The sequence below is a fragment of the Eulemur rufifrons genome, chromosome 7, assembly GCF_041146395.1.
Source record: "Eulemur rufifrons isolate Redbay chromosome 7, OSU_ERuf_1, whole genome shotgun sequence".
Classification (NCBI taxonomy): Eukaryota; Metazoa; Chordata; class Mammalia; order Primates; family Lemuridae; genus Eulemur; species Eulemur rufifrons.
Window position 1 is genome coordinate 91,399,156 of NC_090989.1, and position 16,224 is coordinate 91,415,379.

Below are 16,224 nucleotides of genomic sequence, written 5' to 3' on the forward strand. Positions count from 1 at the left end.
AAGCTCCAGAATCTATTGCCGGTCTCCAGGAAGATTATTATAATTTGTGTATGGAAAAATCCCAGAAAATTAATCCTTTTATATCGCATATACTCCAAGAAGTGGATGAAAAATTTAAAAAGGGGTAAGGAAGACAAATACTTGGTTACATCTATAGTGTTCACTGATACTCATCTGTGTGAAAATCCTGGAATACTGAATGATTTTATAGCCATTTGAAAATGCTTAGTAAAATGGACATATCTTTTGATTCAGGTAAGTAAGTCAGTAAGCAACACTGTTAGTAGGTCTTAGAGGTGGTATAGTATACTGCAAAGAGCACTAGACCAGGAGTTCCCAAGCCTGGGCTCCCGATTCATATTTAACTACTGAAAGCTGGGTGAATTTAAGCAAAATCATTGAAGTTTTCAATGTCATTATGAAGTGGGGATACTTTTCATGTGTGGGAAATTAAATTATATAGTACATACTAAAGTGCTTTGCAAAGCTGCAGAATGTTCAGTAGTTTTAAGTTACCTGGTGTAAATCTACTATGTACTTGTAAGTCTACTAACATACTTGGTTCCAGTAATGTTATATGTGATGTTACTATTAATATTTACAAATAAAGCAAAGATACTTTTACTTCTTTACTGGGTTTCTTTGTATTTCAAAACGTTTTTTCTACTTTAACAGACTAGAAGAAGAAATAACATTAACCATTGCTGGTAACAATCGCTTAGTGCCAGTAGAAAGAGTAACAGGCGAAGATTTTTGGATTCTTTCCAGAATTTTAAAGAAACATCTATATATTAATGGTATGTTTCCTTAAGAATCAATACCTTTTGCTTTTCATTTTTCTAATTTTAAGTATTCTTTGTAATGAATATCAGCTTCTATTCTTCTGTGTTCTTTAGGTTTGGATGTTAGATATAACCTCCTAAGTGATGATGGTGCATACTATGCTGCAAAACTGCTTCAGGTATTATATTAGTTCTGTTTACAGTGAAACCACTTAGTCTAATGACACACAGAAAACACAAGTTTTGCAAAATGTCATGGGATCCTGACTCTGTGCTATATTTATAACTCTTGAAATACACTGGAAACCCATTGCATATCTGGTCTATATTTGTATAGAGCTGGTACCTAGAGCTCCTGAGTCTTTTGCAAACTTGTATACCATGATTAAATACATAAAGCACATCCATCTTTCAATTGTTAGTCAAAACCGAATGTTGTCTTTTCTCTTTCATTTATATTATAATTATATTTTGTTTAAATGAGAATGGTGATTTTTTTTCTGTAATGGTAGTTGCTTTGCTGGAATTCAGGTTTTCTTTGTTGTATTTTCTTTGGAGGTAAGCACATTTATTTACATAAAGTGTGTTTTTTACATATATATAATTGATCAGTTTTCAATAATAATGTGTAATAGCATCTCTTCTCTCCTTATTACAGAAGCAACTTAATCTCATTTATTTAAACCTTATGTTTAATGATATTGGGCCTGAAGGTGGAAAGTTGATTGCTAAAGCACTACATGTAAGCATTTATACAAACATTTTATTTGGGAATTTTAACTTCTGATAGCTTAGAACCAACAGACTCAAATGTTAATGTGAACTTGTATTAATATTGTAGGAATGTATATTTTTATTGCAATTCAGTTAAAGTATAGATACTAAATGAATACATTTAAAGTCATTTTTTAAAAATAAAGTTTTATTAAGATATAATTCCCATACATAAAATTTACCCTTTTAAAGTCCTCAATTCAGTGGTTTTTAAAATGTATTCACAGAGCTGAGCAGCTATCACCATTATCACTAATTTTAGAACATTTTTATCACCCCCAAAAGAGGCCCCATACTCATTAGCAATCCCTCTCCATTCTTCTTTCTCCCCAGTCCCTGGCAATCACTAATCTACTTTCCACATGTATATTTGCCTGTTCTGGACATTTCATATAAACAGAATCATACAGTATGTGGCCTTTTGTGACTGGCTTAATGTTTTCAAGGGTCATCTCTGTTGTAATATACCTCATTCCTTTTTATTGCGAAATAATATTCCATAGTATGGATATATCACATTTTGTTCTCAGACATTTGGGTTTCTACCTTTTGGCTACTATGAACATTCACACGATTTTTTTGTGGACATATGTTTTCAATTTTAGGGGTTAGATACCTAGTAGTGGAATTGCTGGGCCATATGGTAACTCTTTAACATTTTGAGGAACTGCCAAATTGTTTTTTAGAGTGAGTGTACCTTTTTATAGTTCTACCAACAATATGAGTGTTCCAATTTCTCTACATCCTCACCAGCACTTGTTATTACCTTTTTGATTTTAGCCATCCTAGTGGGTATGAAAAGGTTTTGTGGTTTTTGATTTGCATTTCCCTAATGAATAATGATGTTGAGTAGCTTTTCATGTGCTTATTGTCCATTTGTATATCTTTGGAAATATGTCTCTTCAGATCCTTTGCCCATTTTTAAATTGGGTTGTCTTTTTGAGATGTAAGAGTTCTTTATATATTCTAGATACAAGTCCCTTATCAAATATATGATTTGCACATGTTTTCTTTCATTCTGTAAGTTGCCTTTTCACTGCCTTGGTGGATTCTTTGAAGCATGAAAACTTTTAATTTTGATAAAGCCCAATTTATCTATTTTTTCTTTTGTTACTTATGCTTTTGGTGTTATATCTTAGAAGGCTTTGCCTAACTCAAAATCACAAAGATTTACATTTATGTTTTCCTTTGAGTTTTACAGTTTTAGCTCTTTCATTTGGTTCTTTGATCCATTTTGAATTAATTTGAGAATATAATGTGAGATAGGAGTCTAACTTTATTCTTTTGCATGTGGATATCCATTTGTTAGATTATTCTTTCCCCCACTGAATTGTTTTGACAACTTTGTCACAAAAATCAGTTAACCATAAATGTGAGGATTTATTTTTGTACTCTCAATTCTATTGTATTAACTACATGTCTGTCTATATGCCAGTACCATACTATCTTGATTACTATAGTTTTGTAGTAAATTTTGAAATCAAAGAGCAAATTCTCTAACTCTGTTCTTTTTTCAAGATTATGTTGGCTTTCTGTGTCCCTTACATTTCCATATGAATTTTATGATCAGTTTATCAATTTCTGCAAAAATAGCACCTGAGATTTTGATAGGAAATTGTATTAAATATGTAGATATATTTGGGGAGTATTGCCATCTTAACAGTATCAAGTCTTCCAAATCTTGAACGTGAGATGTGTTTCATTTATTTAGGTCTTCTTTAATTTCTTTCAACAATGCTTAGTAGTTTTCAATTTATAAGGCTTGCTTTTCTTTTGTTAAATTTATTCCTGATATTTTATTCTTTCTGATACTATTGTACATGGAATTTTTCTTTTCTTTCTTTCTTTTTTTTTTTTTTTATAAGAGACAGGGACTCTCTCTGTCACCCAGGCTGGAGCACAGTGGCATAGTTGTAGCTCACTGTAACCTTGAACTCCTGGACACAAATGATCATCCCACCTCAGCCTCTTGAGTAGCTGGGACTCCAGGCACGCACCAGCTTGAGTGACTTTTTTTTTTTTGTAGAGATTGGGGGGTCTCACCATGTTGCCCAGGCTGGCCTCAAACCCCTGGGCTCAAGCGATCTTCCTGCCTTGGACTCCCAAAGTGCCTGGATTACAGGCGTGGGTGCCTGGTAGAATTGTTTTCTTGATTTCATTTTTGGGTTGTTCATTGTTAGCATATAGAAATTCAATTGATTTTTGTGTACTGATCTTGTATCCTGCTGTGTTGCTGAACTAGTTTATCAGCTATAACTGATTTTTTTCAGTGGATTCCTTAGGATTTTCCATACACAAGATCATTTCATGTACAGAGTTATACTTCTTTTCCAATTTGGATGTTTTTTCTTTTTATTGCCTAATTGCCCTGGCTAGAACCTCTAGTACAGTGTTAAACAGAAGTGGTGATAGTGGACATCCTTATCTTCTTCCTGATCATAGGGGGGCTTGAATTCATTTGAGAGATAGTTATTTGTACTATTATATATCCTAATATTTATTCATTAGATTGATGAAACATCTATAATTTTCTTTGTGAAATATTTATCAAGAATATAAGAGATGGAATTAAACCTTGCAAATGTCTGAGAAATTATTTTATTTTCAAAATGATATAGGGGAAATGGGGAGCAGCAACTGCTTAATGGGTGTGGGGCCTTCTTTGGGGGTGATGAAAACGTTTTAGAACCAGCTACAGGTGATGGCTACACAACATTGTGAATGTACTAAATGCCATTGAATTGTATGCTTTAAAGTGGTTAGTTTTATGTTATGTGAATTTTACCTCAATAAAAAAAGTGAAGTGGTATACATTTTTTAAAAAATAAATTTACAGCATTTCCAATGAAATGAAAGTGTTATTAAAATCTGCTTTATTTACTGGTTATTGCTTGGGCATTTGTTTCTTGGACATTCTTTCTATTAAAGTAGATTAAACTTCTATTAAACTAGATTTTTATCTCTTATGGGAAATTGAATGTTACCTGTAAGGAATATATCCTGTTCTAGCTCCTTGAAAAATTGATGAGTTTGCAAATAGTAATACGGTCTTCCAACTCATGTAATTTATAGAATTCTGTGGATTAAAAACTTAAGTAACTAAGTTTTGATTATTTTCCTTTTCAGAAAAATACAACTCTGAAATACCTAAGAATGACTGGAAACAAGATTGAAAATAAGGGTGGAATGTTTTTTGCTGCAATGCTGCAAATTAATTCATGCTTACAGAAATTAGATCTGAGTGATTGTGATCTGGTAAGTAAATTGGTTATAAGAAAATCACTCAGATCGTGGGTCATCCTCCTAGGAAACTAGCCTAGAGAATTGTTCAAGAGACCAGCTAAATGACAGTCTTAGGAATGATTAATTTTGCATCTAATATCCAATACCAGAGAAAAGGTGTTTTTTTCCTAGATATAATAGTACAGACTGTTAATAAATCAGATCATGGTAAATAATACCATAGAAAAATATCTAATAAAAATATTCTTAAACTTCTATCCATAGCTTATCTTAACCTATATGGAATTTTTAAGAAAAAGATCATGTTCATTTTAATTAAACAAATACTACCTCATTTGTATAAATTTTTTTACTTTTGAAAATATTTTTCAGTGAGTAGTTATTTATATCGTAGCTTAAAAACTTAAATTGAAGATACTAAAAGCTGCTCTGAAGTTGGGCAAGGTGGTACATGCCTGTAGTCCCAGCTATTCAGCAGGCTGAGGTGGGAGGATCCCTTTAGCCCAGGAGTTCCAGGCTGTAGTGCACTGTAATGGTACCTGTGAATAGCCACTATATGCCAGCCTGGGTAATGTATTCAGACCCCATATGTGAAAAGGAATAAGATAAGAGCTATTCTGAGCCTTTATCTGGCCTGATAATGAGAAACGTGTGTTTTTTGTATGTCTTCAAATTCCAGGCTTCACTTTCTAAAACATGCTTTTAAATCATCAGGTCTACTCTTGGGAACCTGTTGTATAGCCTCAGATTAATGCAATATCAATGTGACATGAAAACAATAAGATGGGACGATAGGCTCTTTGGGGTAATAGATTCTGAATGACTATCTTTTTAAGGTGGTAGATGTAGCCAGCATGGTTCTGGGAAAGCATTAATTCAGTATTTATTATCTACACATACCAGTTACTGTGTTAGATACTAAGGATACAACAGTGAATTATATGGCCTCTGCCCTTATGAAGTTTATATTTTAATTGGGAAAACATTGATAAAGAAATAGAGAAAAGTGGCCAGGCACGGTGGCTCACATCTGTAATCCTCGCACTCTGGGAGGCCGAGAAGGGAGGATCGCTTGAGGTCAATCAGGAGTTTGAGACCAGCCTGGGCAAGAGTGAGACTCTGTCTGTCTCTACCAAAAATAGAAAAAATTAGCTGGGTGTAGTAGCACATCCCTGTAGTCCCAGCTACTTGGGGGGCTGAGGCAGGAGAATCGCTTGAGCCCAGGAGTTTGAGGTTCCAGTGAGCTATGATGCCACTGCTGCACTCTAGCCGAGGTGACAGGGTGACTCTGTCTCAAAAAAAAAAAAAAAAAAAGAAAGAAAAATGCTACAAAAATGATTATGTTGATAATGGGGAGGAGGTAATTCTGCTTGATAAGCTGGTCACCTAAGGCCTGAGGAGGTAATACAATATTTAGGAATTATGAAGGATGAGAAAAAATTGCCATGGAGAGGATCCACGGCAGAACATTGCAGGCAGGGGATCCAGCATGCATAGGCACTAAAATAGTGCTCCCCTAAGTGTGGTATGGGTAGCACTACTGCTGCAGAATGAGGTAATTTTAATACTCATGTATTTATTTTTACAGGTGCTTTCTATTTATTTCAAGGGATTGTGGTTTTCCATGTGACAGTGATACAAAGTTTTATTTTAAAATAAATATAAATAGGCTGGGCACGCTGGCTCACGCCTGTAATCCTAGCACACTGGGAGGCCGAGGCGGGAGGCTTGCTCGAGGTCAGGAGTTCGAGACCAGCCTGAGCAAGAGCGAGACCCTGTCTCTACTCAAAAATAGAAAGAAATTATCTGGACAACTAAAAATATATAGAAAAAATTAGCCGGGCATGGTGGCACATGCCTGTAATCCCAGCTACTTGGGAGGTTGAGGCAGAAGGATTGCTTAAGCCCAGGAGTTTGAGGTTGCTGTGAGCTAGGCTGATGCCATGACACTCTAGCCCAGGCAACAGAGCAAGACTCTGTCTCAAATAAATAAATAAATAAATAAAATATAAGTAAAAAAGTAAGTTGGCTTAATGGAAGCATTAAGTAAATATTTTACGTATTCAGATATGCCAAAAATCATGAGGTACATGAATAATGAAATGGTGAATTTGACAGGTTTTAAGAACTGAAAAGTCAGAGTGGCTGAGCAGAGGAAATTAAAATAATATCTCAAAGTAAAGGTGGAGAGGTTCAGAGGCCAGATCTGACAAGGTCGTGTGGGGTATGTCATGGGTCAGGGGAAAAAGAGGGATTGTATTACAAATGCAAATTATGGAAAAGGCAAATTATGGAAAGGCTTTATGTTAAGGGGTAACATGATCTGACTGGTGCTTTTAGATCACTGATTTCTCTGTGGAGAATTAAAGGGTAACATGAGGAATCCAGCTGACCACTTAGATAGTTACTGCAGTAGTCCAGGTGAGACATGATGAGGACTTGTGCTGGGGTGTAGCTCTAGAGATGGACAGGAACAGAATAATCTGAGACATCTTTTGGAGGCAGAATCTTTAAGACGTACTGACCAACTGGATGGGAGGGTGAGAGGAATGGCGGAGTGAGAGGAAACCCATGTTTTCTGGCATAACATCTGGGTGTGTATGTTGGTGTCCATTATGGGTATGGGGGAGGATTCAGTTCTTCTAGTCAGATAGAGGGAGGACTGTGGGAACTGTGAAAAATGTGATTAGTAACTTTTTACCACCACATACACTCTTAAAGTACTAGTATGAATATAAAAGAGTGCTGGCACCAGGATATGTGTTGCATAAGTAATATAAGCTCCAGCTGGGATCCACATAGAACCTTGAGGGCTTCGGAATAAACCTAGAGGCAATCACCCAGGAAATGGACACTGAAACATTAAGAAACTCCCCATGCATGTTTTAGATAGATTTTAGGGCAGGGAGAAAAGAACACAGAAACATTTTTTTTGAGACAGGGTCTTGCTCTGTTGCCCAGGCTAGAGTGCAATGGTGGAATCATAGCTCACTGCAACCTCAAACTATAGGTCTAAAGCAATCCTCCTGCCTCAGCCTCCCAAGTAGCTGGGACTGCATACATGCACCACCATATCAGCTAATTTTTAAATTTTTTTTTAGAGACAAGGTCTAGGTATATTGCCCAGGCTGGTCTCCTAGGCGCAAGTGATCCTCCTGCCTTGGCTTCCCAGAGTGCTGGGATTACAGGCATGAGCCACTGCACCCAGCAACAATGCATTTTTGAATTTGATCAACCTACAATTCAAAGTGTAGGAAATACTTAAAAATTAAACACACAATTTTGATTTATCAGAATTCAGATAACTGATCTTGAAATATTTATATAGGAAGATTAATTTATATACTTTGTCAGTTTCCTTAATGAATTTACCTGTTTTTAGGGGATGCAGAGTGTGATAGCATTTGCTACAGTACTAACCCAAAACCAAGCAATTAAAGGAATAAACCTTAACCGACCTATACTGTATGGAGAACAGGTATGTATTCGAAGTAATGATAGTTAACATAACATGTGAACTAAGGCACCACTGAAGTTTATGTCAAGGTACATGAATACATTGTATTTTTAGAATTATGCCTACTATATCTTGTAAACTCCTGTTTACAAATAAAAACCTTCATTTATAGGAAAATTAGGGCTGGGTGCAGTGGCTCTAGCCTGTAATCCCAACACTTAGGGAAGCCAAGGCAGGAAGATTACTTGAGCCCAGGAATTCAAGAACAGCCTGAGTAACATAGCAAGACCCTGCCTCAAAAAAAATCTTTATGGACTGTATCCCTGTGGAAATAAGTATGTTTAAGTTTATGAAATCACATTGTAAGCATAATTCCTTTTTTAAATATGTTGAGTGGTGTCCTTGTTCCCAAATTCATCTGAGAATGTTAGTAAATACCCAGGACCCCTTTCTCAGGCCCACGCCCTTGATCTCAACCTGGTGCTTCTGGCAGCCAGCTAGACTCTAGCCTGCTTTATTCTTCCCCAGGGCAGCCACCACCCTGTCTATCCCAGAGGTTACTATTCCAGTCTTAAATGGTTGGAGTGGAATCTTCTTATGCTTCTCCATACTTTGCCATTTCCAAATATAAGCCTGAAAACCTATTCCATTTAAGGGGTTTTACTGTTCATTACCATGCAGAACAAGCAATAACAAAAAAAGCTTTGAAATGTTGGATCCCACCTTTGACTGCTCATTGGCATTATCTGGAGAGCTTGGAAAAATACCAATGCCAGATGCCACTCTAGACAAATTAGGTCACACACTCAGTAAATGAGGCTACTACCCTTTACTATTTCTGACAGTATTTCCTCCTTTTAATAAGGATAGTCCCTCATTCAAGATTTTTAGACTAAAACTGCAATTATGGCACAGACACAAAAATGAACTGAGTCTGTCCTCCATTCCAGGCACTAAGTGGACCTCCCCAAGTGGTTGGTTTGCATTTTTTAAGACCCCAGACTACATAGCATTCCCTTGGGTATATCTTTTCAGTGTCAAAGCAATAATTTCAACAAATCAAACACAGAATTATAGGATACTGAATAATAATAAATGCTTTGCAGTCTGCTATAGAACACTTATTTTGTATTAGATGCTTTTTATTTGTTAACATATTTAATTCTGTGAGGGAAGCAAAATCTCACCTACTTTACGGAAAAGGAAACTAAGACTCAGCTAGATGAAATAATTTGCCCAAAGTTATATAGCTAGTAAAGCTAGCATCTAGACAGTTTTGATTACTATAAAGCTCACATGTATTTTCTGCTATTGCTAGGTGGTTTTTTTTTTACTTTTAAAATTTTTCTCAAAGTACTTTTACATAATAAGAAAAAATAAAGCTATCCATGTTCATCAACATTTCCAGTGATTATAAAACTTACTATATGTTATATATAGCAATCATGCAAGAGGACTTGTGTCACAAAATACTTTGGCCCATTCATTTCAACATATGCTTTGGTTTTGTTAAAAACCTAAAATACTTGGTATTCAAATCCTCATTGTGGCTAAATACCTTTTGCCTAGAAGCAACTACATTGGGGAACTTAAAATATTTTGATGACCAGAAAACAACGGTAAAACATATTAGGAATTTGGGATAATTATAAAAGGGAGGAATCAGATATATCACAGGGTTAATGAGTATACTTTTAAAATAAAATCAAGACTGGGAAATTTCTTTATATTTTGTCTAAAAACCATCAAGAAATGGAGACCAGGAGCAAGGTTTAGGAACATACAGAGAGTACCAGAAAGGTTTAGAGACTATTGAAAGGACAGTATATGTGCTCAGTACAGGATGGTCCCAAATGTTTTGATTTTTTTTTCCATCTGAAATGCATGTTTGATTATTGTTTTTTATAAACCAAATTAACCAGACTCTTTTACATCACTTTTAGTCATGGTATTTTACAAGTGCCTGCTACCTATTTCTGAGGTTAAAGATATTATTTGTGGCAAAGATGAATTTTTTTTTTCAGATAGGGCCAAACACAAACTGTAGACTAATAGTCTTAACCAATATAATTTTTTAAAAAAGTGAATTTAAATAACAGCATTTATTTGGAGTAACATGTACTGCTTCAAAATTATATTTTAGAAACAAGATTTAATCCATTTTTAGGAAGAGTCCACAGTCCATCTAGGCCATATGTTGAAAGAAAATCGCTGCCTTGTTGAACTACACATGTGTAAGCATGGTATAAAAAACTGTGGTTTACAACGGCTATGTAATGCTCTGTATCTGAACACTAGTCTGCGTTACCTGGATGTCAGCTGGTAAGTGATAATTTACATATTAGTAATTCGAAAGTTAAGTCATGAGAATAATCTATGTAAATATTCATATTACATGGGGTACTCTGTTAAGACATTATTCCCAATGACTAGAAAATGCAACCATTGTTATCAACCTTTTATCCTAAGCCTTAATAATTATTAGTTTAGTTTATACTACTGTCTCTCAATAACTTGAATGAGCAAATTTGGTTGTGTATACTGGAATGAAAACTATTTTATGGTGAATTTTCATTAACTTTCTTGGAAATTGAATGATTAAAATAAATCTTTACTAAAATATAAAGTACTGTTTAACAGTTTTCAAGCATCTTATTTCTATGAATAGAGCAGTATTTCATATTTTCAAACATATTTTTCTTTTCCCAGCAATAAAATAACTCATGATGGAATAGAGTATTTGGCTGAGGTACTGAAAAGCAACACTACCTTGGAAGTATTAGATGTTTCTTTCAACAGAATAGAAAATGCAGGAGCAAACTATCTCAGTGAAACTCTTACTTCACACAACAGGAGTCTTAAAGCGTTAGTATGGTTTTATATTTAATCAAAATAACAGAAAAACTTAAATTTTTAAGTACTAACCTTAAACCCCTTAACTCTTAAGAATATGATGAAATATGAAAACTCAGTTTCCAAATCGAAATTGTACTGACAGTAAATGTTTCAATTTCTATTTTTCAAAAGTATTGTCTTTTACAAAACACTGTAAATACTAGTTATGATTCCTTCTTAAAATTAATGAGAAATTCTTATTATATTATTTATCCTGAATTCTAATAGAAAAACCATAAACATTCAATATGATCAAGACATAAAAATAAAATGAATTAAAGAAGAAAATACTATTTAGGTGACTTTATTCAGAAAGCTGTATATATTTTATCATATATCTATATAACATATCTACCCAAATATTTACTGAATAATATAAAACAAAAGACTGTTTTCAAAATGTAGGTAGCTCTACTAGGTATACAAAGTTAGAAAACTCAATTTCTTGGCTTTTATACTACATTAAAACATAGCAAAGAATAATGCTAAGACTTTACACAAGAAGATGTTTGTAATAAATATTGTTGCTAACTTATGCATTCTTTCTTTGTAAAACTGTTGCTATTCAGGGTTCTTACCTTTTGTTTTTCCACAGGTTGTCAGTAGTGAGCAACAACATAGAGGGAGAAGGACTTGTTGCACTTTCAAAATCAATGAAAACAAATCCCATATTCTCTAATATCTACATTTGGGGAAACAAATTTGATGAGGCTACATGTGTAGTAAGTTTTTTTTCTTCATTGAAGTCTTTAGTGCCTTAGTAATGGTTACAAAGTATAGTGAGACACTGTAGTTTTGATAGTTTTTAACGTAAGTCCTAAAAATTAGCTACTAGAAAATTTGAAGTAAAAATAATAATAAAAAAGAAAAAGAAAATCTTGACAGACTTGGGAAAAAAAATAATTAAAAAAAAGAAAATTTTGTGGTTGAATAACAAAAGATATCAAATACCATGTATTAGCATTAAAGATCACTGAATTACACAGTTCCAATTTTTCTGAAGTTAAAAAAAATCACCTGCCCTGGCGTGGTGGCTAAAGCCTGTAATCCTAGCACTCTGGGAGGCTAAGGCAGGAGGATCACTTGAGTTCAGGAGTTTGAGACCAGCCTGAGCAAGAGCAGGACCCATCTCTACTAAAAACAGAAAAAATTAGCCGGGCATGTTGGCGTGCGCCTGTAATCCCAGCTACTTGGGAGGCTGAGGCAGGAGGATTGCTTGAGCCCAGGAGTTTGAGGTTGTTGTGAGCTAGGCTGACACCATGGCACTCTAGCCAGGGCGACAGAGTGAGACTCTGTCTCAAAGAAAAAAAAATCACAACTGTTGATTTAATATAGTAAAATTTCCAATCTGCTCCGTAATAATTATATAAAAATATGGAATTGGAAAGAGATGGTACAAGCTGTCAAGATATTTGGTACATTGCTTATATAAATACAGACAGCCCTTGATTCTACTTTCAGAGCCAACAAAAAGCATAGTAACAAATAGTTTTCATTTGGAAAGAATGAAAGTAGATGTTAAAATTCTAAAAATTAGCAAAAGGACTAACCAAAATTCCACCACTAAAAAGATTAATAAAATGTACATGATTGTCTGAAGAATAACTCTTAATTTTAGAAAAACATCCATATCCTTTAGTAGCTACCTCTACACACTAGAAGCTGAGTAAGTTGGGTTTGGAACTAATGATGAATGACAAGCTAAAGGAGAAAGCAAACTAGACTTTTAAATTTTTTAATGTCTAAATTTCTGCCTCTTTCTCTATAACGGCAACCAGTTCAACATGTTTGTATGACAACTTTACATGGGTACCAAGGATCCATAAGAGATATACAGAGAAAATTCTACAATGACAAAATAATTAATAGGCCAGTATCTTATACTACAGAATTGTCTCTCTCAGCCTAAATGTGTAGATTTGCTTCAGGGGGATGATGAATTCCATATAATTGTATGTCCAAATCTGGAATTCCCTTTATTTTTCTGGGTCCCTAGCTATCATCAGAATTTTCAGAGTGTATACAAAAGCTCTCTTACTGCCACCCCATCCCAATTTAAGAACACCTGTTGGGACTTGAAAATTTTGATCATAAGACCCTTGGTCCACAAAATTGGTAGTAAAGAGAACTAACTCTAGGAGTCACAAAATGACAAAACATGCTTAATATATTAAAACTTAGAAATAAGTTTTACAGTATTATTTCATTGTATATAATTAAATGAATAAAAATCTACTTATAATACCTGGGAAATATTAAAATTCAGCAATGTTATTCAGAATACTTTATTTTAAACTATAAATTAGCATAGCTAACTTGAATCTTTAAATTTAAACACTGTAAATTGAATAAATTATTTTCTCAGTGATACAGGTTTTTTTTTTTTTAAAAATCCTAGGCATATTCAGACTTAATTCAAATGGGCCGTCTAAAACCAGATAATACAGATGTGGAGCCTTTCATGGTGGACGGACACATGCATCTTTCAGAAGTCTCCAATGGCCTTAAAAAGCATTATTATTGGACACCAGCTTATGGAGAAGCTTATGGTCCCTCATCTAATGCAGGTTTTGCTCTTACTCAAGTAGGTCAACATATATGAAAAAGAAGCTTTAAGATAATTTTCGTACATTTATCTTACTATTTTCAGAGATTAATATTTAAATTAAATTTGCCTATTAAAGCCTACTAAATGTTTTCTTTCATAAATTAAAACAAGTTGCTTTTTTCAAATGTGTAAAAGATAATGCCTATGTTAAACTTTGTATAATCCTCTATGATGAAAAACAGTAGGATAATTTTTTAAAAATAATTTTATAATATAGAGACCACAATTTTAACCCTGGAGAAAGAAACGAAGGAACTAGACTAATTTCTTTTTCTAATGAAAATAAAACAAGCTTACAAGTAAAGGTCATTATAGATATCTTAACTGAAAAGTTGTTATGAAGTGGTAAAAAGGTTTCTGGTAGCAAATTACCAGTAAATTTCAAAGTTCAGAAATTAAAAAGTATTCTACATATCCCATTTAGTTAATACAGGTGAGTGTAATGACAATTTCACAAATACAGGCAAATATATATAAAATACACATACCCCTTTCCAAATAAGTCAGTGCTGCCAGCTCCTCCAACCCTTCTCTCACAGACAAACACTATCCTGACTTCTAACACCACAGAGTAGTTTTGCCTGTTTTTGAACTTCGTATACACAGAATCATACAAAAAGAGTATGTACTCTTTCTGTGTCTGGCTGCTTTTGTTCAGTATTTTATTAGTGTGATTCATTCATGCTGTTTAATGTAGCAGTAGTCCATTCATTTTTCATTCCATCACATGCTGAGTAGTAGGAGTCTACTGTATTTTGGAAAGAGAGAGCCTTTCAGAGTAAGACACAGCCACATTAAATCTTAGCAATGCAGTTTGCTTTCCCAGGCTACTAACCTATTCCTGTGTGCTATGGAAGGAACACACAAGTCCCCATATTCTTCCATGGGAAGATAGGTGAAGAGAAAGCAAGTAGGCTTATCTTGAGCCTTCAGTGGGGTGGCATGTGGTAAACCTCCAATCTGACCTGCATTGGATTGGCTGAGACAGAGTTGCAGGTTCTCCACATCCAAGAGAACCAAGGTGAGGTCAGTTCTGCCAAGGACAACTGGGTTCTCTGACCAGGCTAGGAAAGACCTGATGGCACATTTTATAAGCTGCTGTCTAGTCCAGCAGAGGCTAGCAGGATGCCCAGAGAATGGAAGAGCTAAAGACCCTTTCTACTCTGATGCCATTATGTCTTATAAGCCCCTCCCCCATATATCTGGACACCATTTTAGAGAGAAGACAAAGGGCAGAAATAAGATAGTGCTTTCCTGAAAGAGTAAGCATTACCTTAAGATACCTAAGAATATTATAAATTATGTCCCCTTTATATCAGGCTAGGTTTTAAACTGGCTAAGACTAAAAGTTAATCTTTTTCCAGACTTACCACTGGGAATGGGTCCAAGAGGAAGGACATATAAGTTCTGTTGGAAAACTCCATTTCCTTTGCACATATGAATTACAATGAGTAAATCTGCAACGATTATATGTGTTGTAAGTTTCCTTCCATTTTCCTTTTAGCAATCATCCCTTAAGACCCAGCTCAAATACTGCCTCACATTCATTACATTGTTGCAGATCATATTCTCATCATTTTTCAAATTTGAAAGTAAAAAATCAAGTGTTATATAGTTTTTAGATATTTGATAAAATAACAAACTTGTTTGTCTTACATACTCTCCCTTTCAAACTTTGCTATAGTATTATATTATTCATTCACTGTGTCTTCTTAATATTTACTACTCAAACCATATCCATCTGGCTTCTGCTCCCAGAAGCAGCTGTCTTCCAAAGAATCAGCATGCTCCAATTACTCAACCCAATGTTGTCTTTGATTTACATCCTATTTCTCTGTACCATGTGACCATTACAAAGCCACTGTTGTCTTTGAGAAATCTGCCCCCCTCTGGTTTTCTTCCTATCTTTCTGTTAATCACTTTCCATCTCCTTCTGTCTTTGCTCATCCTTTAAGTGCATTTCCCCCAAGATTTTGTCCTCATCATTTATCATACCATCTTCCAAGGCAGCCTTAATCATTTTTATGTATATACATTATTTAATAGTTGCAAGATCAGCATTTCTAGCTTTGGCCTCTCCTGAGTTTCAGGCCCCATTTCCAACAACTGCTAGACATTTCATGTGTATCTCACACCACCAATTAAATTTGGTACATCCAAAACTGCTCCTTGACTTGTCTTTCCTATTACAGTCAATAGCATCACTATCTTCTCAATCACCAATGATCAAAGCTTAGGCGTCCAATTCTGGGCTGCCTGATTGCAAGGAAGAGAAACTGACTCAAGCCTGGTCAAGAAAAAGGGGATTTAATGTAAGGATAAGACAGCCAAAATCATTGGCATCCAGGGGCAGGAAATGAAGCACAGCTGTGCCCCTCAGAGTGAGATTGCAAAGCCAGAAACCAAGACCAATCTCTAATCTCTCTAGGGCAAGTCTCTTGGCTCTGCAAACCTGCTCCATTCCC

The 16,224-nt window shown here is 34.9% G+C and overlaps 1 protein-coding gene across 2 annotated transcripts; it reads left to right on the plus strand.

Moving 5' to 3' along the window:
* LRRC34 (leucine rich repeat containing 34) lies at nt 1–14,390 on the plus strand. Of its 2 annotated transcripts, XM_069472946.1 has the most exons (10): nt 1–124; nt 676–797; nt 897–961; nt 1,441–1,524; nt 4,683–4,811; nt 8,182–8,277; nt 10,424–10,578; nt 10,966–11,121; nt 11,747–11,873; nt 13,550–14,390. In XM_069472946.1, exons 1-10 carry the CDS (start codon nt 51–53, stop codon nt 13,751–13,753), a joined length of 1,212 nt encoding a protein of 403 aa, XP_069329047.1. In that variant the 5' UTR covers nt 1–50; the 3' UTR covers nt 13,754–14,390. The 2 variants fall into 2 exon arrangements, with proteins under 2 accessions (XP_069329047.1, XP_069329048.1); XM_069472947.1 differs by lacking the exon at nt 8,182–8,277.
* Nucleotides 14,391–16,224: the final 1,834 nt, after the last annotated feature.